At 40.0% G+C, this 25,991-nt stretch overlaps 1 protein-coding gene and 1 long non-coding RNA gene across 3 annotated transcripts; one reads left to right on the top strand and one right to left on the bottom strand.

Annotated features, from left to right (window-relative positions):
• Window positions 1-28: 28 nt before the first annotated feature.
• LOC140678957 (tapasin-related protein-like) lies at window positions 29-25,991 on the bottom strand. Of its 2 annotated transcripts, XM_072913540.1 has the most exons (9): window positions 25,869-25,958; window positions 22,669-22,844; window positions 22,047-22,211; window positions 7,304-7,612; window positions 6,945-7,229; window positions 6,559-6,885; window positions 401-508; window positions 266-328; window positions 29-170 (listed from the first exon to the last, which is right to left on the bottom strand). In XM_072913540.1, the coding sequence occupies exons 3-9, from the start codon at window positions 22,132-22,134 to the stop codon at window positions 94-96; spliced, it is 1,257 nt and encodes a 418-aa protein (XP_072769641.1). In that variant the 5' UTR covers window positions 22,135-22,211; window positions 22,669-22,844; window positions 25,869-25,958; the 3' UTR covers window positions 29-93. The 2 variants fall into 2 exon arrangements, with proteins under 2 accessions (XP_072769641.1, XP_072769640.1); XM_072913539.1 differs by lacking the exon at window positions 22,669-22,844 and having other exon boundaries at window positions 25,869-25,991.
• LOC133609397 (uncharacterized) lies at window positions 20,100-21,880 on the top strand. Its single transcript, XR_009815706.1, has 4 exons — window positions 20,100-20,191; window positions 20,666-20,738; window positions 21,228-21,300; window positions 21,778-21,880. It is a non-coding gene; the product is annotated as an uncharacterized lncRNA (long non-coding RNA).

Consider the following 25,991-nt stretch of genomic DNA (forward strand, 5'->3'; position numbering starts at 1 on the left):
AAGACAACACAGCACCAAGTCAAATTCAATACTTGGCCAATAAAACTGATTCTGATGACTTTATGTACAGAATATGTGGATGAAAAGGTGGGATCAGGAGAGGTCCGACTGTCCGTTGTTGCCGCCAGCAAGAATGCCTCCACCTTCGCTCATCTGACTCTCACCACCATCTAAAAATCACAAAGAAGAGCAGCTCAGTGACAAATTCTTGTTGGTTTGCTCTGGCTTCATCTAGTGGACATGTGTGTTACTGCAGTTTGATGACCTTTGACTGAGTTCAACTCTGTCACCTCCTCAGGGTTATTCCTGGGCTTCCTGGATACCCTTCCTGACAGCAAAACAAACACAGTGAGACATTTTGACGCACGCACCCGCAAATCTCCTTGCCTGCCATATCTACCTTTAAGCTTCAGGTAAGCAAACATGGCCGCCAGACCCAGAAACAGCACGGCCACCGCCACGCCCACGATCCACCAGTATGATGGTGTCTCCGACGTGCTGCGACTCACTGCGCGCGACAAAAGACACACGTGACACGTGAATAAAATACGTTCCATGGGCATGAACTGGCCACATAATGGCAGTTGATATAAGCACCATACATGTTCAGCTAATGCTAGCGCCATTTTTTTATTTCATTTTATATGACAGGAATACTACGCTGTTTTTAAAGATCTACTACAAAGAAGAAGAAGAAAAAAAATCACTTGTCAAAGATCCTTTATTCAACAGGAACACTCTGCTGTTTTTCTAGAGTCAATGCAAAAATCATGTATTATGACAGGAGTGCTGCTGTTTTTAAAGCATACTTGCCAACCTTGAGACCTCCGATTTCGGGGGGTTGGGGGCGTGGTTAAGAGGGGAGGAGTATATTTATAGCTAGGATTCACCAAGTCAAGTATTTCATATATATAAGAAATACTATATATATAAATAAAAGAAATACTTGAATTTCAGTGTTCATTTATTTACTCATATACACACACATAACACTCATCTACTCATTGTTGAGTTAAGGGTTGAATTGTCCATCCTTGTTCTATTTGTCACTATTTTTCTAACCATGCTGAACACCCTCACTGATGATGCATTGCTGTGTGGCACGCAAAAAGTGCTTTCGTCAAATGCACTAGATGGCAGTATTGTCCTGTTTAAGAGTGTCACAACATTGCTGTTTACGGCAGACGAACTGCTTTACGGTAGACGAAAACGCGACTGCTGTTGTTGTGTGTTGTTGCCGCGCTGGGAGGACGTTAATGAAACTGCCTAACAATAAACCCACATAAGAAACCAAGAACACGCCCTCGATCATTCTACAGTTGTAACATTAGTGGGCAGGTACGCTGTTTATATTGTGTGCCTGAATTTCGGGAGATTTTTGGGAGAAAATTTGTCCCGGGAGGTTTTCGGGAGAGGCGCTGAATTTCGGGAGTCTCCCGGAAAATCCGGGAGGGTTGGCAAGTATGTTTTAAAGATCTACTGGAAAATCAATCATCCAAGATCTATACATGACTGGGTCTATTTTAAAGACTCACTGCAAAAATGGTATTCAAAGAAGATCCCCTACATCAGTGGTCCCCAACCACCGGGCTGCGGCCCGGTACCGGTCTGTGGATGGATTGGTACCGGGCCGCACAAGAAATACTTTTTATTTTTTATTAAATCAACATAAAAAACACAAGATACACTTACAATTAGTGCACAACCCAAAAAACCTCCCTCCCCCATTTACACTCATTCACACAAAAGGGTTGTTTCTTTGTTATTAATATTCTGGTTCCTACATTATATATCAATATAGATCAATACAGTATGCAGGGATACAGTCCGTAAGCACGCATGATTGTATTTTTTTTATGACAAAAAAATAAAAATAAAATACCATACCCCCCGTCCTCCCAGCGCGGTAACAACACACAACAACAGCAGTCACGTTTTTGTCTACCGTAAAGCAGTTTGTCTGCCGTAAACAGCAATGTTGTGACACTCTTAAACAGGACAATACTGCCATCTACTGTACATGCATATGTGACAATAACATCTACGGCTTTTAGAGAGTGCAGTGCACAACTGCGCACACAACAAGGAGACGAAGCAGAATGCATCATCAGAGAGGGTGTTCAGCATGGTTAGAAAAATAGTGACAGAGAATAGAACAAGGATGGACAATTCAACCCTTAACTCAACAATGAGTAGATGAGTGTTATGTGTGTGTGTATATGTGTAAATAAATGAACACTGAAATTCAAGTATTTCTCTTATTTATATATATATATATATATATATATATATATATTTTATTATATATATGTGTATATATATATATATGTGTGTGTATATATATGTATATATATATATATACACACATATATATAATAAAATATATATATATACACATATATATATAATAAAAAATATATATATATACATACATATGTATATATACATATATATATATATATAGCTAGAATTCACTGAAAGTCAAGTATTTCTTATATATACTTGGTGAATTCTAGCTGTAAATATACTCCTCCCCTCTTAGCCACGCCCCCCCCCCCCCCCCCCCCCCCCCCCCCCCCCCCCCCCTCACACACACACACACACACACACACCCAATTTTATTTTTATTTTTAAGCGTTGACCGGTCCGCAGTTACAAAAAGGTTGGGGACCACTGCCCTACATGACAGAAGCACTCCGCTGTTTTTGTGGACCTACTGAAAAATAATGTTCAAAGATTCTCTATTTAGTACGAGAACTGTGCAGTATTTTTAGGACTGACTGCAGAAATGCTGCTCAAAAATAATCATTATGACATGAGTAATTTTGAATATCTACTGGTAAATCACTAGTCAAAGAGCCTATATATATATAAGAGTAGCACTTTTGAGGACCCACTACAAAACTGCTAGTCAAAGATACTCCAAATGACAGAAGCACTGAGCTGTTCTTCGGGATCTAGTGCAAAAAAAAAACCACACTGGTCAAAGATCCTCTATTTGACATGAGCGCTCAGCTGTTTTAGGCTGCATGAATGCCAGAGCTCCTCTTAAGTGTCAAAGGTGTTCTGATATATTTAAGAATCTACTGTACTGAACAAATGCTACTCAAAGATCCTTTATTTGACAGGAGCACTCTGTGTTTAAGGACTTACTGAAAAACACAGTTTAAAGATCCTCTATTTGACAGGAGTGCTCTGTTGTTTTTAAGAGTCCACTGCATAAACGCTAGAGCTCCTCTTAGGTGTCAGAAGTGTTCTGCTGTATTTAAAGATGTACTATACTGAACAAATGCTACTCAACGATCCTATTTGAGAGGCACACAGTGCTGTTTTATGTTTTTTTGTGGTTTTTTTTTTAGGATTGACTGTTAAAAAAAAGATCCTCTATTTGACAGGAGCTCGCCACTGTTTTTGAGGACCCACTCTAAAAATGCTAGTCAAAGATCCTCTATTTGATAGGAGCACTCTACTGATTTTTGGGACTTACTGCAAAAACTCGGGTCAAAGATTCTCTATTTGACATGAGTTCTCTGCTGTTCTTGAGGATCCACTGCATAGATGCTAGTCAAAGATCATTTATATGAGAGGAGTGTTCTGCTGTTTTGGAATAATCTACTGGAAAAATACTAGTCATAGATCCTCTACTTGATTAGGGTACTCTGCTGTTTTTGAGGACAAAATGCATGTCAAAGATGATTTATATGAGAGGAGTGCTCTGCTGTTTTGGAATAATCTACTGGAAAAATACTAGTCATAGATCCTCTACTTGATTAGAGTACTCTGCTGTTTTTGAGGACAAAATGCATGTCAAAGATCTTCTACTTGATCAGAGTACTCTGTTGTCTTTGAGGACACAATGCTAAAATGCAAGTCAAAGATCTTCTACTTGATCAGAGTACTCTGCGGTCTGTGAGGACACACTGCAAAAGTGCAAGTCAAAGATCTTCTACTTGATCAGAGTACTCTGTGGTCTGTGAGAACACACTGCAAAAATGCTAGTCAAAGATCCTCTATTTGATAGGAGCACTCTACTGATTTTTGGGACCTACTGCAAAAACTCAGGTCAAAGATTCTCTATTTGACAGGAGTTCTTTGCTGTTTTTGAGGAGCCACTGCAAAGATGCTAGTCAAAGATTATCTATATGAGAGGAGTGCTCTGCTGTTTTGGAATAATCTACTGGGAAAATACTAGTCATAGATCCTCTACTTGATTAGAGTACTCTGCTGTTTTTGAGGACAAAATGCATGTCAAAGATCTTCTATTTGATCAGAGTACTCTGCTGTCTTTGAGGACACAATGCTAAAAGGCAAGTCAAAGATCCTCTACTTGATCAGAGTACTCTGCAGTTTGTGAGGACACACTGCAAAAGTGCAAGTCAAAGATCTTCTACTTGATCAGAGTACTCTGCTGTCTGTGAGGACACACTGCAAAAATGCTAGTCAAAGATCCTCTATTTAATAGGAGCACTCTACTGATTTTTGTGACCTACTGCAAAAACTCAGGTCAAAGATTCTCTATTCGACAGGAGTTCTTTGCTGTTTTTGAGGATCCACTGCAAAGATGCTAGTCAAAGATCATTTATATGAGAGGAGTGCTCTGCTGTTTTGGAGGACAACATGCATGTCAAAGAACTTCTACTTGATCAGAGTACTCTGCTGTCTTTGAGGATACAATGCTAAAATGCTTGTCAAAGATCCTCTACTTGATCAGAGTACTCTGCGGTCTGTGAGGACACACTGCAAAAATGCAAGTCACTGATCTTCTACTTGATCAGAGTACTCTGCTGTCTTTGAGGACACACTGCTAAAATGCTAGTCAAAGATCTTCTACTTGATCAGAGTACTCTGCGGTCTGTGAGGACACACTGCAAAAATGCTAGTCAAAGATCCTCTATTTGATAGGAGCACTCTACTGATTTTTGGGACCTACTGCAAAAACTCAGGTCAAAGATTCTCTATTCGACAGGAGTTCTTTGCTGTTTTTGAGGATCCACTGCAAAGATGCTAGTCAAAGATCATTTATATGAGAGGAGTGCTCTGCTGTTTTGGAGGACAACATGCATGTCAAAGAACTTCTACTTGATCAGAGTACTCTGCTGTCTTTGAGGATACAATGCTAAAATGCTTGTCAAAGATCCTCTACTTGATCAGAGTACTCTGCGGTCTGTGAGGACACACTGCAAAAATGCAAGTCACTGATCTTCTACTTGATCAGAGTACTCTGCTGTTTTTGAGGACAAAATGCATGTCAAAGATCTTCTATTTGATCAGAGTACTCTGCTGTCTTTGAGGACACAATGCTAAAAGGCAAGTCAAAGATCCTCTACTTGATCAGAGTACTCTGCGGTCTGTGAGGACACACTGCAAAAATGCAAGTCAAAGATCTTCTACTTGATCAGAGTACTCTGCGGTCTGTGAGGACACACTGCAAAAATGCTAGTCAAAGATCCTCTATTTAATAGGAGCACTCTACTGATTTTTGTGACCTACTGCAAAAACTCAGGTCAAAGATTCTCTATTCGACAGGAGTTCTTTGCTGTTTTGAGGATCCACTGCAAAGATGCTAGTCAAAGATCATTTATATGAGAGGAGTGCTCTGCTGTTTTGGAGGACAAAATGCATGTCAAAGAACTTCTACTTGATCAGAGTACTCTGCTGTCTTTGAGGATACAATGCTAAAATGCTTGTCAAAGACCCTCTACTTGATCAGAGTACTCTGCGGTCTGTAAGGACACACTGCAAAAATGCAAGTTACCGATCTTCTACTTGATCAGAGTACTCTGCTGTCTGTGAGGACACAATGCTAAAATGCTAGTCAAAGATCTTCTACTTGATCGGAGTACTCCGCTGTCTTTGAGGACACAATGCTAAAATGCTTGTCAAAGATCCTCTACTTGATCAGAGTACTCTGCGGTCTGTGAGGACACAATGCTAAAATGCTAGTCAAAGATCTTCTACTTGATCGGAGTACTCCGCTGTCTTTGAGGACACAATGCTAAAATGCTAGTCAAAGATCTTCTACTTGATCAGAGTACTCCGCTGTCTTTGAGGACACAATGCTAAAATGCTAGTCAAAGATCTTCTACTTGATCAGAGTACTCCGCTGTCTTTGAGGACACAATGCTAAAATGCTAGTCAAAGATCCTCTACTTAATCAGAGTACTCTGCGGTCTGTGAGGACACACTGCAAAAATGCAAGTTACTGATCTTCTACTTGATCAGAGTACTCCGCTGTCTGTGAGGACACACTGCAAAAATGCAAGTCAAAGATCTTCTACTTGATCAGAGTACTCCGCTGTCTTTGAGGACACAAAGCTCAAATGCTTGTCAAAGATCCTCTACTTGATCAGAGTACTCTGCTGTCTTTGAGGACACAATGCTAAAATGCAAGTCAAAGATCTTCTACTTGATCAGAGTACTCTGCTGTCTGTGAGGACACACTGCAAAAATGCTAGTCTTAGGTCCTAGATCTGAGCGAAGTGCTCAGCTGTGGTTGGTAAATGTGGTCATGTTAGCGCCCCCTGTGGCCACCTTTCCCCTGCAGGGTCCCTTCCTCACCTGTGGGGCCGTCAATGGAGACGTCCGCGCGTTCCGTGTGCGTGTTGTACGGCACCGAGAACACGCAGCTGTACGTTCCCGTGTGCACGGCGTGCTTGGGGTCCATCAGGCGCAGGGAGCCGTCCCCAAAGGGCACCCTGTAGCCGTCCAGCTCCACGTGCTCGTCCCAGGGTGGCGTGGAGACGCTGTCTCCCGAGCGGCTGTCGTAGGTGAGGATGTGCGCCGGGCCCTCGCCGTTGGTGAAGTTCCAGTGGAGGGTGGGGTGGTTCAGGTAGGGCGGAGCGAAGCAGGGGACGGTCAGGTCCCGACCCTCACGTCCTCTTATTTCTGTCAGAGAAGATTGGCTATAATCCTGGCAGGAGGCGTGTCCAATCTCACCGTCTCACCTCTCTCCCGCAGCGAGGACGTCCAGGTGGGACCCCCGTAGGAGGTGCTGACTTTGCAAATGTAGATGAGGTCCGGCTGGCCGCTCAGCATCTTCAGCTTACTGTCGGCCGTGTAGAGCCCCTGCTTGTCGGCCAGCATGTGTGTGATTGGTCGAAGGTCCTCAAAGGTGGGCGGCTCTGTTACCCAGGTGACCCGAGGCGGTGGGAAGACGTTGCGGACGATGCACACCATCTCCTCGTAGCCGCTCAGCCTGGAGAGCTCCAGAGTCAAACCTCGGATAGGCGCTACACAAACGCAGGTAAGGATCTCGATGGTCCGCAAAAGTTCTGACATTTGAGCATGAGGACATCAAACCTACCTTCCACCTTCAAGACCACCTTGACGTTGTGTTCCCCCTCGGAGGTGCGCACGTGACACCTGTACGTGCCGCGGTCTTTAAGTACCGCCTCCTTCAGGACCAAGGTGGCGTTGCCTCCTGAGATAAATTTGGCGACCACGGCGACCCGGCCGGCGAGCGCCTGGCTTTCAATGCTGTCTCCGTCCTCTCCTCGCCGGAAGCTGAAGACCGCCACGTCCTGCCGGAACCAGTTGACGCTCTCCTGGGCGGCGGGCGGGAAGCTGCAGGGAAGGAGGCACTCTGTTGACACCAGACAAGTCACGGTGACATCTGAAAGACAGAAGTTTTGTGTTCATGATAGTTTGTCTCTTCTGGACACCTCATAGAAGCGTAACCCTTTGGCAAAGGGGTCTGCGTGTAAGCATTGCACTGATTCTAAAACGGGTATGCAAACTCCAGTCAGTGTTACTCAGTCACAGCAGAGGTGCTTCTACAAACCCCGTTTCCATATGAGTTGGGAGATTGTGTTAGATGTAAATATAAACGGAATACAATGATTTGCAAATCCTTTTCAACCCATATTCAGTTGAATATGCTACAAAGACAACATATTTGATGTTCAAACTCATAAACTTTATTTCTTTTTTGCAAATAATAATTAACTTAGAATTTCATGGCTGCAACACGTGCCAAAGTAGTTGGGAAAGGGCATGTTCACCACTGTGTTACATGGCCTTTCCTTTTAACAACACTCAGTAAACGTTTGGGAACTGAGGAGACACATTTTTTAAGCCTCTCAGGTGGAATTCTTTCCCATTCTTGCTTGATGTGCAGCTTAAGTTGTTCAACAGTCCGGGGGTCTCCGTTGTGGTATTTTAGGCTTCATAATGCACCACACATTTTCAATGGGAGACAGGTCTGGACTACAGGCAGGCCAGTCTAGTACCCGCACTCTTTTACTATGAAGCCACGTTGGTGTAACACGTGGCTTGGCATTGTCTTGCTGAAATAAGCAGGGGCGTCCATGGTAACGTTGCTTGGATGGCAACATATGTAGCTCCAAAACCTGTATGTACCTTTCAGCATTAATGGTGCCTTCACAGATGTGTAAGTTACCCATGTCTTGGGCACTAATACACCCCCATACCATCGCAGATGCTGGCTTTTCAACTTTGCGCCTATAACAATCCGGATGGTTCTTTTCCTCTTTGGTCCGGAGGACACGGCGTCTAGTTTCCAAAAACAATTTGAAATGTGGACTCGTCAGACCACAGAACACTTTTCCACTTTGTATCAGTCCATCTTAGGTGAGCTCAGGCCCAGCGAAGCCGACTGCGTTTCTGGGTGTTGTTGATAAACGGTTTTCGCCTTGCATAGGAGAGTTTTAACTTGCACTTATAGATGTAGCGACCAACTGTAGTTACTGACAGTGGATTTCTGAAGTGTTCCTGAGCCCATGTGGTGATATCCTTTACACACTGATGTCGCTTGTTGATGCAGTACAGCCTGAGGGATCGAAGGTCACGGGCTTAGCTGCTTACGTGCAGTGATTTCTCCAGATTCTCTGAACCCTTTGATGATATTACGGACCGTAGATGGTGAAATCCCTCAATTCCTTGCAATAGCTGGTTGAGAAAGGTTTTTCTTAAACTGTTCAACAATTTGCTCACGCATTTGTTGACAAAGTGGTGGCCCTCGCCCCATCCTTGTTTGTGAATGACTGAGCATTTCATGGAATCTACTTTTATACCCAATCATGACACCCACCTGTTCCCAATTTGCCTGTTCACCTGTGGGATGTTCCAAATAAGTGTTTGATGAGCATTCCGCAACTTTATCAGTATTTATTGCCACCTTTCCCAACTTCTTTGTCACGTGTTGCTGGCATCAAATTCTAAAGTTAATGATTATTTGCAAAAAAAAAAAAAAGTTTATCAGTTTGAACATCAAATATGTTGTCTTTGTAGCATATTCAACTGAATATGGGTTGAAAATGATTTGCAAATCATTGTATTCCGTTTATATTTACATCTAACACAATTTCCCAACTCATATGGAAATGGGGTTTGTATTTCCTGAGTTGGTAAACAATAAATCAATTTAACCACTGTAGTATCGACCATATTCTGATATGATACTTGGTATCTATACTGGTATCAATCCGTCCACCTATGTTTACATTCAAGAGCTCTAGCTTAGCGGTTAGCATATCCTCCTACAGCTGGGATATTCCACTAAATTGTTCTGAGGTCCAGGACTTCTACCTTGACTGTTAGTCTCATTTTGGATATTCCGAAGAACCTGCGGTAGACATGTAGTTTTTAAGGACTTTCGGCTTAAAAGTGAGTTAAAGATCTTTTCATTGATGGTGTTTGAATGTTTATTGACCTCAACTTGCAGTTCTTGAATAGCCCAAGAGAGGATCTCAAATAGAACCTTGAGGAACGCCACTGGTATAACTAAAGAAGTTGAACAAAGGACTACCAACCGCATCTGAGGTAAACCAAAGACTCTAAAAATGGGAGCCATTACCTCCCTGCTTGGCACTCAGCATCAAGGGTTTGAATTGGGGGTTATATCACCAAAAATGATTCCTGGGCGCGGCCACTGCCGCTGCTCACTGCTCACCTCACCTCCCAGGGGGTGATCAAGGGTGATGGGTCAAATGCAGAGAATAATTTCACCACACCTAGTGTGTGTGTCACTATCATTGGTACTTTAAGTTTAACTAAACAAGCTCCGGCAACATTTTAGTTACATAAAACACATTAGGGGAAAATGTGTAAATACCAAAAAGGAGACGACTGAAAGGGGTACCTTAAGGAAGGCCTCAGTTATGTAAATGGAAAGTTCTGACCAGTGTTCAATGTTTGCTAGCAAGGTTCAAATGTCAATGCAAAGATCGGTGAATGTGTTTACAGTGGTTCCTTTATACCAGTGATTCTCAAACTGCGGTACACCAAAGAATCTCTACTGCTGTATTTTCATGTTGATCACGATGGTGGTAGTTGAAGAGCCAAGTGTTTTCTGAGGTGGTACTTGGAGAAACAAGTGTGAGCAGGAGCAGTTTAGTGGTTTAGGAATTTGCTGCAATAATGAACAGAACTGTGAACTGTGTGTGAGGGGGGGGGGGGGGGGGGGGGGGGGTGTATGTTGTCATTCCCCCGGGCCACCAGATGAATAGCCCTTTCTTACGGTGTGAAGTGTGTCCTCGTCCTCCAGTGATAATGTTACTTAAGAAAGGTTCACAACAAACGTAGTTTATTTGCCCCCATTCTAGCCCTTAGAAGTTGCTTTGTGGAGGGACGTGAGAGTGTGTTGAGTCAAATTTACAAGATAGCTAGATTGTGTCATCAACGCGCTTTATCGCGATATGGCGAGAGTATTAAAAGCGCTATCGTCGGCCAAATTGATATCCTATACATCGTGAAAGCCTATGCTCCACTTACGTTTGTGAATTTAGGCGTCAAAAAAGGGTTCCACCCAGGGTCCTATTGAAGCTAAAACGGGGGTGTCTAAACCTTGTGCACTGAGGGCCGTAGAGTGGTGCCGCTGTAGTGGCTGCTGGTTGCAGGAGCTCTGCACTCTTGTGTTTTTGATGTTTCCCTCTTGTGTAGTTTGGGGCCCCTCCAGGACTGCGCGACAAGGGGTGGCACTCTTGTGACTTCTGCGCTGCTTTTTGGACCTTTTTTGTGGACTTTTGGATTTTCCTCAGTGGGGAGGGTGGCCTGGTCGTGTTTACCAGCTGCTGGTTCTGCCACAACAGAGTCCGCGTGTAGAGACCGGAGGAGATGTGGAGGAAGAGACGGGGCTGCGGAGCTAGTGCTGAGCGTCGGAACCATGGCTGAATAAGCTTGTATCGGACACTTTGGTCTCCCTGGACAGATTGGCCGAGAGCTAGTGGGCAGCCTTGGATGGAGTCGGTTCTCTTAGTTGCTTTGTTGGGTCTTTTGCGTGCGCAACATGTATCATTTACTGCTCGTTTTTTTTTTTTTTTGCCTTGTGTTTTACTTTTCTAGCGGTATGTAGAAATGGCGCTACTGAAGTGGCAGCTGGTTGCATCAGCTCTGTGCTCTTTTATTGTCTTTTATGTTTTTTAATGTTTCCCTCTTATTTTTGTGTGTTTTTTCACCTTATTTTGTGTTGACTTTTTGTATGCACATAATTTTCTCATAGTGTGATGAATAAAGTCTATCCTAACCAATCCTATCCTAATGTAAAGCGATGCGGCGGCCATATAGTCATATTTCACTCTCAAATCCATTAGTATACATTTAAAAAAATAAACAATAGCCTGCATGTCATTTTGTGTCATTAGCATCAACATTTCAACATGGTTACATTACACGTTTGCTCTTTAATGCCACTTTTTATGTCTTTCTTTAGATACATTTTAAAAATATTTTTAGAATGTGCCTTCATCGGCAGAGATATTCCAAGCTAAACTACCACTTCAAAAACATTTTATTTATTTATTTGATTAAGTACCATCGCCCTATGCCAGGGGTCGGCAACCCGCGGCTCTTTAGCGCCGCCCTAGTGGCTCCCTGGAACTTTTTAAAAAATGTATGAAAAATAGAAAAAGATGAGGGGGAAAAAAAAAATTGTTTTAATATGGTTTCTGTAGGAGGACAACCATAACACAAACCTCCCTACTTGTTATAAAGCACACTGTTTGTATTAAACATGCTTCACTGATTTGAGTATTTGGCAAGCACCGTTTTGTCCTACTAATTTTGGCGGTCCTTGAACTCACCGTAGTTTGTTTACATGTATAACTTTCTCCGACTTTCTAGGACGTGTTTTATGCCACTTCTTTTTCTGTCTCATTTTGTCCACCAAACTTTAAACGTTGTGCATGAATGCACAAAGGTGAGTTTTGTTGATGTTATTGACTTGTGTGGAGTGCTAATCAGACATATTTGGTCACTGCATGACTACAAGCTAACCGATGCTAATATGCTATTTAGGCTAGCTATATGTACATATTGCATCATTATGCCTCATTTGTAGGTATATTTGAGCTCATTTAGTTTCCTTTAAGTCCTCTTAATTCAATGTATATCTCATGACACACTGTCTGTATGAAATATGGCTTTTAATTTTTTGCGGCTCCAGACAAATTTGTTTTTGTATTTTTGGTCCAATATGGCTCTTTCAACATTTTGGGTTGCCGACCCCTGCCCTATGCAGTGCCTCTGTCTACCATCTATGCCGTAAAATATGTGTCGTTATTTTGAGGACAGAAAAATATATTTTGCAAGCATATTTTGTAAAAAAAAAAAAAAAATTTACTCAAGCAAAAAATGTAAATGTTCGAGTTAAGATAAATGTATTTTGTGCACAATAAAAGTGTTGTCATGTTTGCTTTTACTGCTTTCTGCAGTCAGACCGAGGCGCTCTCTGTTCCTCCATCGCAACCTCACCCCTGTGCGCGTTCACCTGTTTTTTTCTGCACTTGCTCAGATTTCTGTTCTGCGCTTGCGCAGGTTTTGACACACCGTTATATATATCAAAAAGGCAACCAATCAGAGAACTGGACACGGGCGCTCTGATTGGCTGATTGGTCTCCAATGAGATTGCACTGGAAAACTATTTTCAACATGGCGGCATTATACGGAGTTCGACAAACGACTTTAAAATGTCAGTATTGCTTTATTCATTCATTTAAAACATCTTAAACCAGACGTGCAGAGCTGGAGTGACAGTAGTGATATAAATATGTGTAAGGTCTCCATTTTAAAATATATCGTAATGTCGAGCGACCGCCGGGCTCTTTGCTCCTCTCTTTACCTCGAGACAGACCCTCATATTCGGCCATTGCAGGCACCTTCATGCATGGAGCTTTTTTCGACGTTTAGAAGTAAAAGCTTTACATAATTTTCTTTAAATTTTTACACCAAAATAGCTTGACACATGTTTCATTATATATTTTATTAAAGTGTGACTAATAGTCGATCTTTTAACTATTTGTACATTTTAAATAATATTAGTTTGTATAAGCTATGTACATTTTTGTTTCACTAAAAATGTTTATTTTTACATCACTGTTAATGTGATCTTGTGTTTACGTTTGCTCTGCTATTCCTTTTAGGACAATCAAGAAGGAAATGGACTTTCAAGACAATTGAAAGGACAACAGAGCAAAAAGAAATGGAAACAACGTGCAGGTTTGGCCGGTCATCTGAAAGCATTTATTTTACCTGTTTATATACAAGCAAAGTGCTGAGAGTACTTTTTTGATTGATTGTGACTTTTATTAGTAGGTTGCACAGTGAAGTACATATTCCGTACAATTGACCACTAAATGGTAACACCCCAATAAGTTTTTCAACTTGTTTAAGTCGGGGTCCACTTAAATTGATTCATGATACAGATATATACTATCATCATAATACAGTCATCACACAAGATCATCACATTGAATTATTTACATTATTTACAATCTGGGGGGTTTGGTTGTTATCATCAGTCATCAACAATTGAGAACAGAGAAATGGATATTGGAACAGTGTAGGTCTGACTTGGTAGGAAATGGACAGCAAGTAGTGGGCAGAGAGAGAGATAGAGAGAGTTGGGATTAATTTCTTGTCTTGATTGCAACTATTCCAAAATAGGGGAATATATTCAGTCATTACAAATGAAATTCAACTTAATATTTACAAGTACAGTTGAAAGTACAAACATTTACAACATGATTTAAACAGAGCCCTGGGATTAATTGGAATTATTAAAAAATAATATCGGTTTCTACAGAAGACATGTGCCTATTACTTTAAAATATGTTTATAATATCTGAGTAGTACTGCGTGATGTTACTGCAGCCCTGGGCAATTATTTTGACCCGGGGGGCCAAATTTAGAGAAAACGTGTGTCTTATTTTCAGGAACACGAACACAAAACCTCACAATAATGTCTGATTGAATGCTAAAAACGTTATGACAGACCGCCTTAAAAAACGGAATGGAAGTTTTCATTTTTTTACTGAATGAGACACCCAGAATGTACATGAAAATAAAGAATGTCGGAATATTAACTATGAACGATAAAACATTGAATATTGACAACATACGTCACCCCCCTCTCCATCCACATATTTTACAATCAAGCAAAACGCAACAAAAATGCAACAAACACAGCGAAATATGAACACAAAGGGTAAATAAAAAAAACACCTACAATCTGATGGATCACTAAGCTTAAAAACTTTGTTGTAAAAATCTCCTTCCGCGTCTGTCCCTGACACCCGCATTTCAGGCTGACACTCTGTGGAAACGCTCACCACCCACATTGTTTGGTGCCTGGTCTGAGCTGCTGTGACTTTGATTACCATAGTAACTCATTAGATTACCATAGTATCTAATTAGATTACCATAGTAACTAGTATATCATGCAAAAGTGTAGATTCCAACCATTGAAATACTTTGTATAGTGCAAGACTTACGGTCATTTAAAAACATCACTGCACATCATAATTAAAAAAATATTTGGGAATGTCCGGCGGGCTAGATTGAAAAGCTTAATGGGCCGCATGTGGCCCCCGGGCCTTAATTTGCCCAGGTCTGTGTTACTGTATGGATTCCAAAAAGAACGACCATGAAGACTTCTCTTTTTGAAACATCTGGATTGTCTCCAGCGTGTTTCTGAGACTACACATATTAACTACCTCGTCTAGTGAGTTTGCAAAACTGATTGTTGTATTACACCATTACATTTGATCTAAAAACGAACTAATAATGCAACCATCATATATTATTTCTCCATAAACTACTTAATAACTATTAAATAATAACTTTAAAATTATTTTCCTTCCTTTATAAGAGAATCACGGTCTCTACAGTTAATAAAAAAATATTTAATGACTAAATAATTCTTACAAAATGTAATACATAACATGTAGGTATCCTAAAAACCTTATTGCTGAAATGTACTGCATATTTAAAGTAATATGACAGGGAAAGAAAAAAAAAACAGTTAACCAGAGTGCTCGACAATTTAGGTTCGTTAGAGTATAAAGTAGTTCACTATATTTAAAAATAGGAAATAAACATTGAATTTTTTTGCACTGAATTTTTAAACATGCGTATTTTGCTAACAACATTTTTTTCAATTAAATTGTCAGCATAATTTGATGTGAAAAAATTCAGTTCACAAAATTCAAACGCTAAAAAATTCCATTACATCCCAAAAAAAAGTTTCTTAAAAAAGACTAACTTCCATAAGGCACGACAGAGCGCAGCTGTCTGACTGGTTAGAAATCAGTAAATATTGCGTGTTAATATGGATAAAGCAAACATGCAAACTTCTGTCGTGCACAAAATACATATATATTTATTGAAATCTTTTTTTGCTTGAGTTTAATTCATTTTTTAAAAATAATGTCAGTGTTTGCAAAATATATTGTCCTGTCCTCAAAATTTAAAAGCATTTTGGAGGCTGTACTTGCTTGGCGCGAAAGGTTTGCAGCTGCTGCAGTATCACCATTCGGCCACTAGAGGGAGACAGCGAGCGCAGCATGAATCGAGGCTTCAGCTTCCACAATGACCGTGTTGTTACACTAATTTGTGAGGTGACGCTTCATCCTCGATGACGTCACAGGCATGTTACCATGGTGATGACGCTGCTTTGTCCATGTCACAATAAAAGAGGAAGTGAGGCTGTAGTACTTAAGAAATGTGACAACACCCTCGTACTTTCTGGTTGCAAATTACTTCTTGTAGGACAACCAGTCTGTCATTTCCCACTTTTAAACGTCCTGGTATGTCCCTTTGGGGCGCTTCTCTTGAGATGCTGAAATGAAAAACGGACTATTCCAGACTTTCCTAGGGCTTCTGCGAACTAACCAGACGGACGTTCCTGTCATTCCTTCTCTTGAATTTCAGCAGAGACAGAATGAGAGCAGTGAGTCATGGCCCTGCCTTGCACCTGTTCAGTGTTGAAATGAAAACAACACGCGGCGTGCTCACCTGCGCGTGGATTACGTTTGGCAATCACATCCCGATATTGTGCGACTATAGGCTCACGTCTCAGGGTGAACATGTGACCTCATTACCTTGACCCCAAATGCACGCGGCATTTGGGGTCAAGGCTCACCAAGGCCCTGCGGTACATTTTTTAGCCCCGAGTCTTGTCTTAACAGGCTCGTGCTGTCATGTCTGGGAGAAAGGACAGGAGGTCAGCGTGTGTGTTCTAAGTGCAGCCATGTGGAAAGTTCTAGAAAAAGTGACGTCATTTTCCAAATCTGCAAGTTAAGTGTAGTTGAGTTTTTTCCCCTGACAGTGGAGACTTTTTCCTTTTGGAATGAAGGAAAGTGAAGCTACTCTTAAACACTCCCGTCCTTTAAAAAAAAAAAAAAAACACAAACTGAGGCAGCAAGTAGAATGTCTGGAAATATCTGCAATTAAGTTAACCCTTCAAAGCCACCCTTACCGTGAAAAGTCAACATTCAAGTACTTTAAAATGCATCACATGTATTCAGCTGTTTTTAGGAACCTACTGCAAAAACAGCAGCCAAAGATTCTCTATCATGACAGGAATGCTCTTCTGTTTCGCAAGATCGCAAGATGAAGATTCCTCTGATAGGTTTATTGCTGTTTTTAAAGACTTACTGCAAAAACAATAGTCAACGATAGTCTAATATGACAGAGCGATGCTGCTGTTTTTAGGAATATACGGCAAAAACAGTTCAAAGATCCTACAGTCCGGCAAAACATTTGTCAAAGATCCTACAGTATATATGAGTAGTGCTTTAGTTTTTTTATTAATCTACTGCTAAAACAATAGTCAAATATGGTCTGAAATGACAAAAGGGTGCTGCTGTTTTTAGGGTATTAGGAATGTATGGCAAAAACACCACTCAAAGATCCTACAGTACAGCAAAAAAACACCAGTCAAAGATCCTACAGTCCAGCAAAAACATCGGTCAAAGATCCTACAGTATATATTACTAGTGTTTTAGTTTTTTATTAATCTACTGCAAAAACAATAGTCAAATATGGTCTGAAATGACAAAAGGATGCTGCTGTTTTTAGGGTATTAGGAATGTATGGCAAAAACACCACTCAAAGATCCTACAGTACAGCAAAAAACACCAGTCAAAGATCCTACAGTCCAGCAAAAACATCGGTCAAAGATCCTACAGCATATATTACTAGTGCTCTAGTTTTTTTGTATTTAATCTGCTGCAAAAACAATAGTCAAATATGGTCTAAAATGACAGAAGGATGCTGCTGTTTTTAGGAATATACGGCAAAAACAACGGTCAGAGATCCTACAGTCTGGAAAAAACATTGGTCAAAGATCTTACAGTGTATATTAGTAGTGCTTTAGTTTTTTGTTTTTTTTTGCTATTTACTGCAAAAACAATAGTCAAATATGGTCTAAAATGACAAAAGGATGCTGCTGTTTTTAGGAATGTATGGCAAAAAGACCAGTCAAAGATCCTACAGTACAGCAAAAACACCAGTTAAAGATCCTACAGTCCAGCAAAAACATCGGTCAAAGATCCTACAGTATATATGACTAGTGCTTTAGTTTTTTTGTATTTAATCTGCTGCAAAAACAATAGTCAAATATGGTCTAAAATGACAGAAGGATGCTGCTGTTTTTCGGAATATACGGCGAAAACACCGGTCAAAGATCCTACAGTCCGGCAAAAACATTGGTCAAAGATCTTACAGTGTATATTAGTAGTGCTTTAGTTGTGGTTGTTTTATGCAATTTACTGCAAAAACAATAGTCAAATATGGTCTAAAATGACAAAAGGATGCTGCTGTTTGTAGGAATGTATGGCAAAAACACCAGTCAAAGACCCTACAGTGTGCATCCATCCATCCATCCATCCATTTTCTACCTCTTGTCCCTCTAGGGGTTGCATATATGACAAAACACCAGTCAAAGATCCTACAGTATATCTGAGTAGTGCTTTACTGTTTTTTTAATCAATCTACTGCAGAAACAATAGTCAAATATAGCCTCATGTGACAGAAGGATGCTGCTGTTTTTAGGAATCTACAGTACAACAAAAACACCATTCATAGACCCTACTGTACGGGAAAAACACCAGTCAAAGATCCTACGGTATATATGACAAGAGTGCTTTACTGTTTTTTCTTCTTCATCAATCTAAAGCAAAAACAATAGTCAAATATGGTTTAAAATGACAGAAAGATGCTGTTGTTTTTAGGAATATACGGCAAAAACACCGGTCAAAGATCTTACAGTGTATATGAGTCGTGCTTTAGTTTTTTTTTATCAATTTACTGCAAAAACAATAGTCAAATATGGTCTAAAGTGACAAAAGGATGCTGCTGTTTTTAGGAATGTATGGCAAAAACACCACTCAAAGATCCTACAGTAAGGCAAAAACACCAGTCAAAGACCCTACAGTATGCATCCATCCATCCATTTTCTACCTCTTGTCCCTCTAGGGGTTGCATATATGACAAAACACCAGTCAAAGATCCTACAGTATATCTGAGTAGTGCTTTACTGTTTTTTTAATCAATCTACTGCAGAAACAATAGTCAAATATAGCCTCATGTGACAGAAGGATGCTGCTGTTTTTAGGAATCTACAGTACAACAAAAACACCATTCATAGACCCTACTGTACGGGAAAAACACCAGTCAAAGATCCTACGGTATATATGACAAGAGTGCTTTACTGTTTTTTCTTCTTCATCAATCTAAAGCAAAAACAATAGTCAAATATGGTTTAAAATGACAGAAAGATGCTGTTGTTTTTAGGAATATACGGCAAAAACACCGGTCAAAGATCTTACAGTGTATATGAGTCGTGCTTTAGTTGTTGTTTTTTTTATCAATTTACTGCAAAAACAATAGTCAAATATGGTCTAAAGTGACAAAAGGATGCTGCTGTTTTTAGGAATGTATGGCAAAAACACCACTCAAAGATCCTACAGTAAGGCAAAAACACCAGTCAAAGACCCTACAGTATGCATCCATCCATCCATTTTCTACCTCTTGTCCCTCTAGGGGTTGCATATATGACAAAACATCAATCAAAGATCCTACAGTATATATGAGTAGTGCTTTACTGTTTTTTTAATCAATCTACTGCAGAAACAATAGTCAAATATGGTCTCATGTGACAGAAGGATTCTGCTGTTTTTAAGAATCTACAGTACAACAAAAACACCATTCAAAGACCCTACTGTACGGCAAAAACACCAGTCAAAGATCCTACAGTGTATATGACAAGAGTGCTTTACTGTTTTTTGTTTTTTTATCAATTTAAAGCAAAAACAATAATCAAATATGGTTTAAAATGACAAAGATGCTGCTGTTTTTAGGAATATACGGCAAAAACATTGTTTTCCAGTATTCTACTGCAAAAACGTGAGTCAAAGATCCTCTATATAACAGTAGCGCTGTACTATTTTTAGGAATGTACTACGAAAACACTATTCAAAGATTTTCCATATGAAAGAAGAGATGTGCTGTTTTTAAGGACCTACTCCAAAAACGTCATTCAAATAGCTGCTTTATGACAACAACCTTCTGCTATTTTTTGTAATCTACTCCCACAACAGTAGGAACAGATGCCCTGACAGGTTTAGGCTTTTTTAAGGACCGACTGTAAAAAATATTTTGAAAATACCCTTGTTCTACTGTTTTTAGTAATGTACTGCAAACAATGTGCCAAACCTCTGCTAGTTAAAGACTTTTCTATCAGGTTTGCTCTGCTGTTTTTTATGACTCAACTGTGAACATGCTAGTCAAAGATCCTCTGTTAAATTCTATTGTTTTTAGAACCTACTGCAAAAATGCTAGTCGAAGATCCTCTAAATGACAAGAGCATTCTGCTGTTTTTAGGAATCTACTTCAAGAAGTGAATGTTCTCCTGACAGGAGTGCTCTGCTGTTTTCCAGTATTCTACTGCAAAAACGTGAGTCAAAGATCCTCTATATGACAGAAGCGCTGTGCTGTTTTTAGGAATGTACTACAAAAACACTATTCAAAGTTTTTCTATATGAAAGAAGAGCTGCACTGTTTTTAAGGACCTACTGCAAAAACGTCATTCAAATAGCTGCTTTACGACAAAAACACTCTGCTAATTTTTGTAATCTACTCCCACAACAGTAGGAACAGATGCCCTGACAGGTTTTGGCTTTAAGGACCTACTGTAAAAAATATTTTGAAAATACCCTTGTTCTACTGTTTTTAGTAATTTACTGCAAGCAACGTGCCAAACCTCTGCTAGTTAAAGATTTTTCTGTCAGGTTTGCTCTGCTGTTTTTTAAGGCTCAACTGTGAACATGCTAGTCAAAGATCCTCTGTTAAATTCTATTGTTTTTAGAACCTACTGCAAAAATGCTAGTCGAAGATCCTCTAAATGACAAGAGCATTCTGCTGTTTTTAGGAATCTACTTCAAGAAGTGAAAGATCTCCTGACAGGAGTGCTCTGCTGTTTTCCAGTATTCTACTGCAAAAACGTGAGTCAAAGATCCTCTATATGACAGATGCGCTGTGCTTTTTTTAGGAATGTACTACAAAAACACTATTCAAAGTTTTTCTATATGAAAGAAGAGCTGCACTGTTTTTAAGGACCTACTACAAAAACGTCATTCAAATAGCTGCTTTACGACAAAAACACTCTGCTATTTTTTGTAATCTACTCCCACAACAGTAGGAACAGATGCCCTGACAGGTTTTGGCTTTTTTAAGGACCTTCTGTAAAAAAAAATCTTGAAAATACCCTATTTGAGGAGAACATTCTGCTGTTTTTAGTAATCTACTGCAAACAACGTGCCAAGCATCTGCTAGTTAAAGATTTTTCTATCAGGTTTGCTCTGCTGTTTTTAAGACTCAACTGTGAACATGCTAGTCAAAGATCCTCTATTAGATTATATTGTTTTTAGAACCTACTGCAAAAACGCTAGCCGAAGATCCTCTAAATGACAAGAGCATTCTGCTGTTTTTAGGAATCTACTTCAAGAAGTGAAAGATCTCCTGACAGGAGTGCTCTGCTGTTTTCCAGTATTCTACTGCAAAAACGTGAGTCAAAGATCCTCTATAAGACAGATGCGCTGTGCTGTTTTTAGGAATGTACTACAAAAACACTATTCAAAGTTTTTCTATATGAAAGAAGAGCTAAACTGTTTTTAAGGACCTACTACAAAAACGTCATTCAAATAGCTGCTTTACGACAAAAACACTCTGCTATTTTTTGTAATCTACTCCCACAACAGTAGGAACAGATGCCCTGACAGGTTTTGGCTTTTTTAAGGACCTACTGTAAAAAATATTTTGAAAATACCCTTGTTCTACTGTTTTTAGTAATCTACTGCAAACAACGTGCCAAACCTCTGCTAGTTAAAGATTTTTCTGTCAGGTTTGCTCTGCTGTTTTTTAAGGCTCAACTGTGAACACGATAGTCAAAGATCCTCTGTTAAATTCTATTGTTTTTAGAACCTACTGCAAAAATGCTAGTCGAAGATCCTCTAAATGACAAGAGCATTCTGCCGTTTTTAGGAATCTACTTCAAGAAGTGAAAGATCTCCTGACAGGAGTGCTCTGCTGTTCTCCAGTATTCTACTGCAAAAATGTGAGTCAAAGATCCTCTATATGACAGAAGATCTGTGCTGTTTTTAGGAATGCAGTGCAAAAGAGAGCAAATGAACAATTGCACTTTTCGAACAAGTCCTCCTCAGCCATGGGATCCGCCGTGCTGTCTTTAGAACCTGAACCCCCCCGCGGATGGATCACTGTGGCTTCGGGACAAAGGCGCGTTTGTGTCTCACCTGGCGTTTTGTCCCACGCGGCGGCACTGATGGCGAGCAGGAAGCAGGCCCGGATGCACAACGCTGACATTGTTCGCTTTTCACACATGCTCAAAGTGGGGCTTCAAGCTTCAGTCCATTCTTCTTCTTCGCTGGGGTGTGCAGGTTTGTATCCCTCTCTGTGGTCTGACATCACACGACAAGAAGAAAAAAAAGAAGCCATAATTACAGAGAGCTCCTGGCCGACGATGACACAGGAGGACGAATGACGTGACAGAACATGTGCGAGAGCTCTTTGAGAAAAGCCCAGTTTGGATCCTGGAGGGTTTTTCTCCGAGCTCCCTTTTCATCACCGCTCGCTCTCTTTCCTCTACATCTTTTCATCTCCAAAAGGCATCTTGTCTTTTCATCTCAGATAAAGCCTTTGAGAAGCAGCGCGCAGATAAAACACGAAGAATAACACGACAAGCGCTCACTATCAGCTGCTGCTTGATCACTTTAACTCCTGAAAGAGTGAGGACCGCCACTGATCAATCAAAGAGCAGAAGGAAATCTAATCACATCCTCCTCTTAGTCCTGGCAGCCAGCGACAGACATGTATTGATTTGTTATCAATAGTGTGACAGCCAGCTCCTCAATTTACCTTCTGATCACTCTCATGGAAAATATTCACTTTCCAACCAGGCTGCGACAAATTTGAGGGAGTGGGATGTCGGGAAGTCTCTGGGAGGAATGAGACTGCCAGAGAGAGTCTTCAGGAAGTACATGTAAATAGTTCAAGGTCTGCGAATCCTTGTGAGGGGTGAGATCACAGGAAGTCTGCTTGGAGTGAAACATCAGAAAGTGTGTTAGGAGTGAAAGATCAAAAAGTTTGAAGAGTAGACGGTTTGAGGAGTGAAATATCCAAAACATTGTGTAGTGAAACATCCGAAAATTTGAGTAGTGAAACATAAGAATGTTTGAGGAGTAAAACATCCAAAAGTTTGAAGAGTGAAAGATCAGAAAGTTTGAGTAGTGCAACATTAGAAAGTTTGAAGAGTGAAACATCAGAAAGTGTGTTAGGAGTGAAAGATCAAAACGTTTGAGGAGTGAAAGATTAGAAAGTTTGATGAGTGAAACATCAGAAAGTTTGAGGAGTGAAACATCAGACAGTTTAATGAGTATATATCAGAAAGTTTAATGAGTACCGTATTATTCGGACTATAAGTCGCAGTTTTTTTTCATAGTTTGGCCGGGCTCCAGTGCGATTTATATATGTTTTTTTCCTTCTTTATTATGCATTTTCGGCAGGTGCGACTTATACTCCGGTGCGACTTATACTCCGAAAAATACGGTATATATCAGACAGTTTAAGGAGTCTATATCACAGATTAATGAGTATATATCAGAAAGTTTAATGAGTACCGTATTTTTCGGACTATAAGTCGCAGTTTTTTTCATAGTTTGGCCGGGCTCCAGTGCGATTTATATGTTTTTTTCCTTCTTTATTATGCATTTTCGACAGGTGCGACTTATACTCCGGTGCGACTTATAGTCCGAAAAATACGGTATATATCAGACAGTTTAAGGAGTATATATCACAGATTAATGAGTATATATCAGAAAGTTTAATGTGTATATGTCAGACAGTTTAAGGAGTATATATCAGACAGTTTAATGAGTATATATCAGACAGTTTAAGGAGTATATATCAGACAATTTAATGTGTATATATCAGACAGTTTAAGGAGTATATATCAGACAGTTTAATGAGTATTTATCAGAACGTTTAGGGATGGATCATCATATAGTTTGTAAGGAGAAAACATCTGAGAGTCTGGAATGAAACATCATAAAGACAAAGGAGTAAAAAAATGAAAGTTTGAGGAGTGAAACATCAGAAAGTTTGAGGAGTGAAACATCAGAAAGTTTGAGGAGTGAAACATTAGAAAGTTTGGGGAGCGAAACATTAGAAAGTATGTGTGTAGAGAAACATCAAAAGTTTGTGAAGAATGGGAATCATCAGAAAGTTTAAGGAGTGGAAACACCAGAAAGTTTGAGGAGTGAAACATTAGAAAATTTGAGGAGTGAGACATCAGAAAGTTTGAGGAGTGAAACATCAGAAAGTTTGAGGAGTGAAACATCAAAAGTTTGTAAAGGAGGGGAATCATCGGACATTTTTAGGAGTGAAACATCAGAAAGTTTAGGGATGGATTATCAGAAAGTTTGTAAGGAGTGAAACATCTGAGAGTCTCTGAAATGAAACATTATAAAGGAAAATGAGTAAAAAAAAATTAAGTTTGAGGAGTGAAATATCAGAAAGTTTGAGGAGTGAAATATCAGAAAGTTTGAGGAGTGAAACATCAGAAAGTTTGAGGAGCGAAACATCAGAAAGTTTGAGGAGTGAAACATTAGAAGGTTTGAGGAGCGAAACATCAGAAAATGTGTGTAGAGAAACATCAAAAGTTTGTGAAGAATGGGAATCATTAGAAAGTTTGAGGAGTGAGACATCAGCAAGTTTGAGGAGTGAAACATCAGCAAGTTTGAGGAGTGAATCATCAGAAAGTTTGAGGAGTGAAACATTAGAAAGTTTGAGGAGTGAAATATCAGAAAGTTTAGGGATGGATTATCAGAAAGTTTGTAATGAGTGAAACATCTGAGAGTCTCCGAAATGAAACAAAAGAGTAAAAAAAATAAAGTTTGAGTGAAATATTAGAAAATGTGTGTAGAGAAACATCAAAAGTTTGTGAAGAATGGGAATCATCACAAAGTTTGAGGAGTGAAACATCAGAAAGTGTGTTAGGAGTGAAACATCAGAAGGTGTGTTGGGAGTGAAACATCAGAAAGTTTAAAGAGTGAAACATCAGAACGTTTGAGGAGTGAAACATCAGAAAGTTTGAGGAGTCAAACATCAGAAGGTGTGTTGGGAGTGAAACATCAGAAAGTTTGTGGAGTGAAACATCAGAAAGTTTGAGGAGTGAAACATCAGAAAGTGTGTTAGGAGTGAAAGATCAGAAGGTGTGTTGGGAGCGAAACATCAGAAAGTTTGTGGAGTGAAACATCAGAAAGTTTGTGGAGTGAAACATCAGAAAGTTTGTGGAGTGAAACATCAGAAAGTTTGTGGAGTGAAACATCAGAAAGTGTGTTAGGAGTGAAACATCAGAAAGTTTGTGGAGTGAAACATCAGAAAGTTTGTGGAGTGAAACATCAGAAAGTGTGTTAGGAGTGAAAGATCAGAAGGTGTGTTGGGAGTGAAACATCAGAAAGTTTGTGGAGTGAAACATCAGAAAGTTTGTGGAGTGAAACATCAGAAAGTTTGTGGAGTGAAACATCAGAAAGTGTGTTAGGAGTGAAAGATCAGAAGGTGTGTTGGGAGTGAAACATCAGAAAGTTTGTGGAGTGAAACATCACAAAGTTTGTTAAGAGTGAAAGATCAGAAAATCACTGGGGAGTGTTGAGTAAGTGTGTGTTTGCAGTGACATGTCATCATGACACAACAGTGTGTGTGGTGAGACGTCACAAGGTTTATGAGAAGTGAAACCTCAATACACCAAATACGATCAATACATCTGAGAAAGTGAAAGTGGTCAGAATGTGTGTATGAGAAGTGAGACACAACTGACATCTGAAAACCAGTAGGAGTGAGACATCATACGCAGTGAAAGGTCTGTAGGTTCCTCGGAGGAGTGAGACTTCATTCCGTCAGGAAGATGTCTCTTCGTCCCCGCAAGGGATAAGATGCCAGCAAGAGGATCCATTAGTTTGTGACAGAAGTAAGACGTCTGAGGTTTTAGTGCGGATGAAGAAGACATCAGAAATCCTGGGAGAGAAGTAAGAGGTGATAAAAGTCAGAGGCACACTTACACTGAAATGTGTCCAAAAGAGGAAGAGTGGAGTCTGTCGCCCTCCGATCGTGTTAGCATGACTGGATCAACAGGTTATTTAGAGAACACACCGCACGCTCACACACTTCAACACACTTCACAC

Source organism: Nerophis lumbriciformis, linkage group LG07, assembly GCF_033978685.3.
Source record: "Nerophis lumbriciformis linkage group LG07, RoL_Nlum_v2.1, whole genome shotgun sequence".
Classification (NCBI taxonomy): Eukaryota; Metazoa; Chordata; class Actinopteri; order Syngnathiformes; family Syngnathidae; genus Nerophis; species Nerophis lumbriciformis.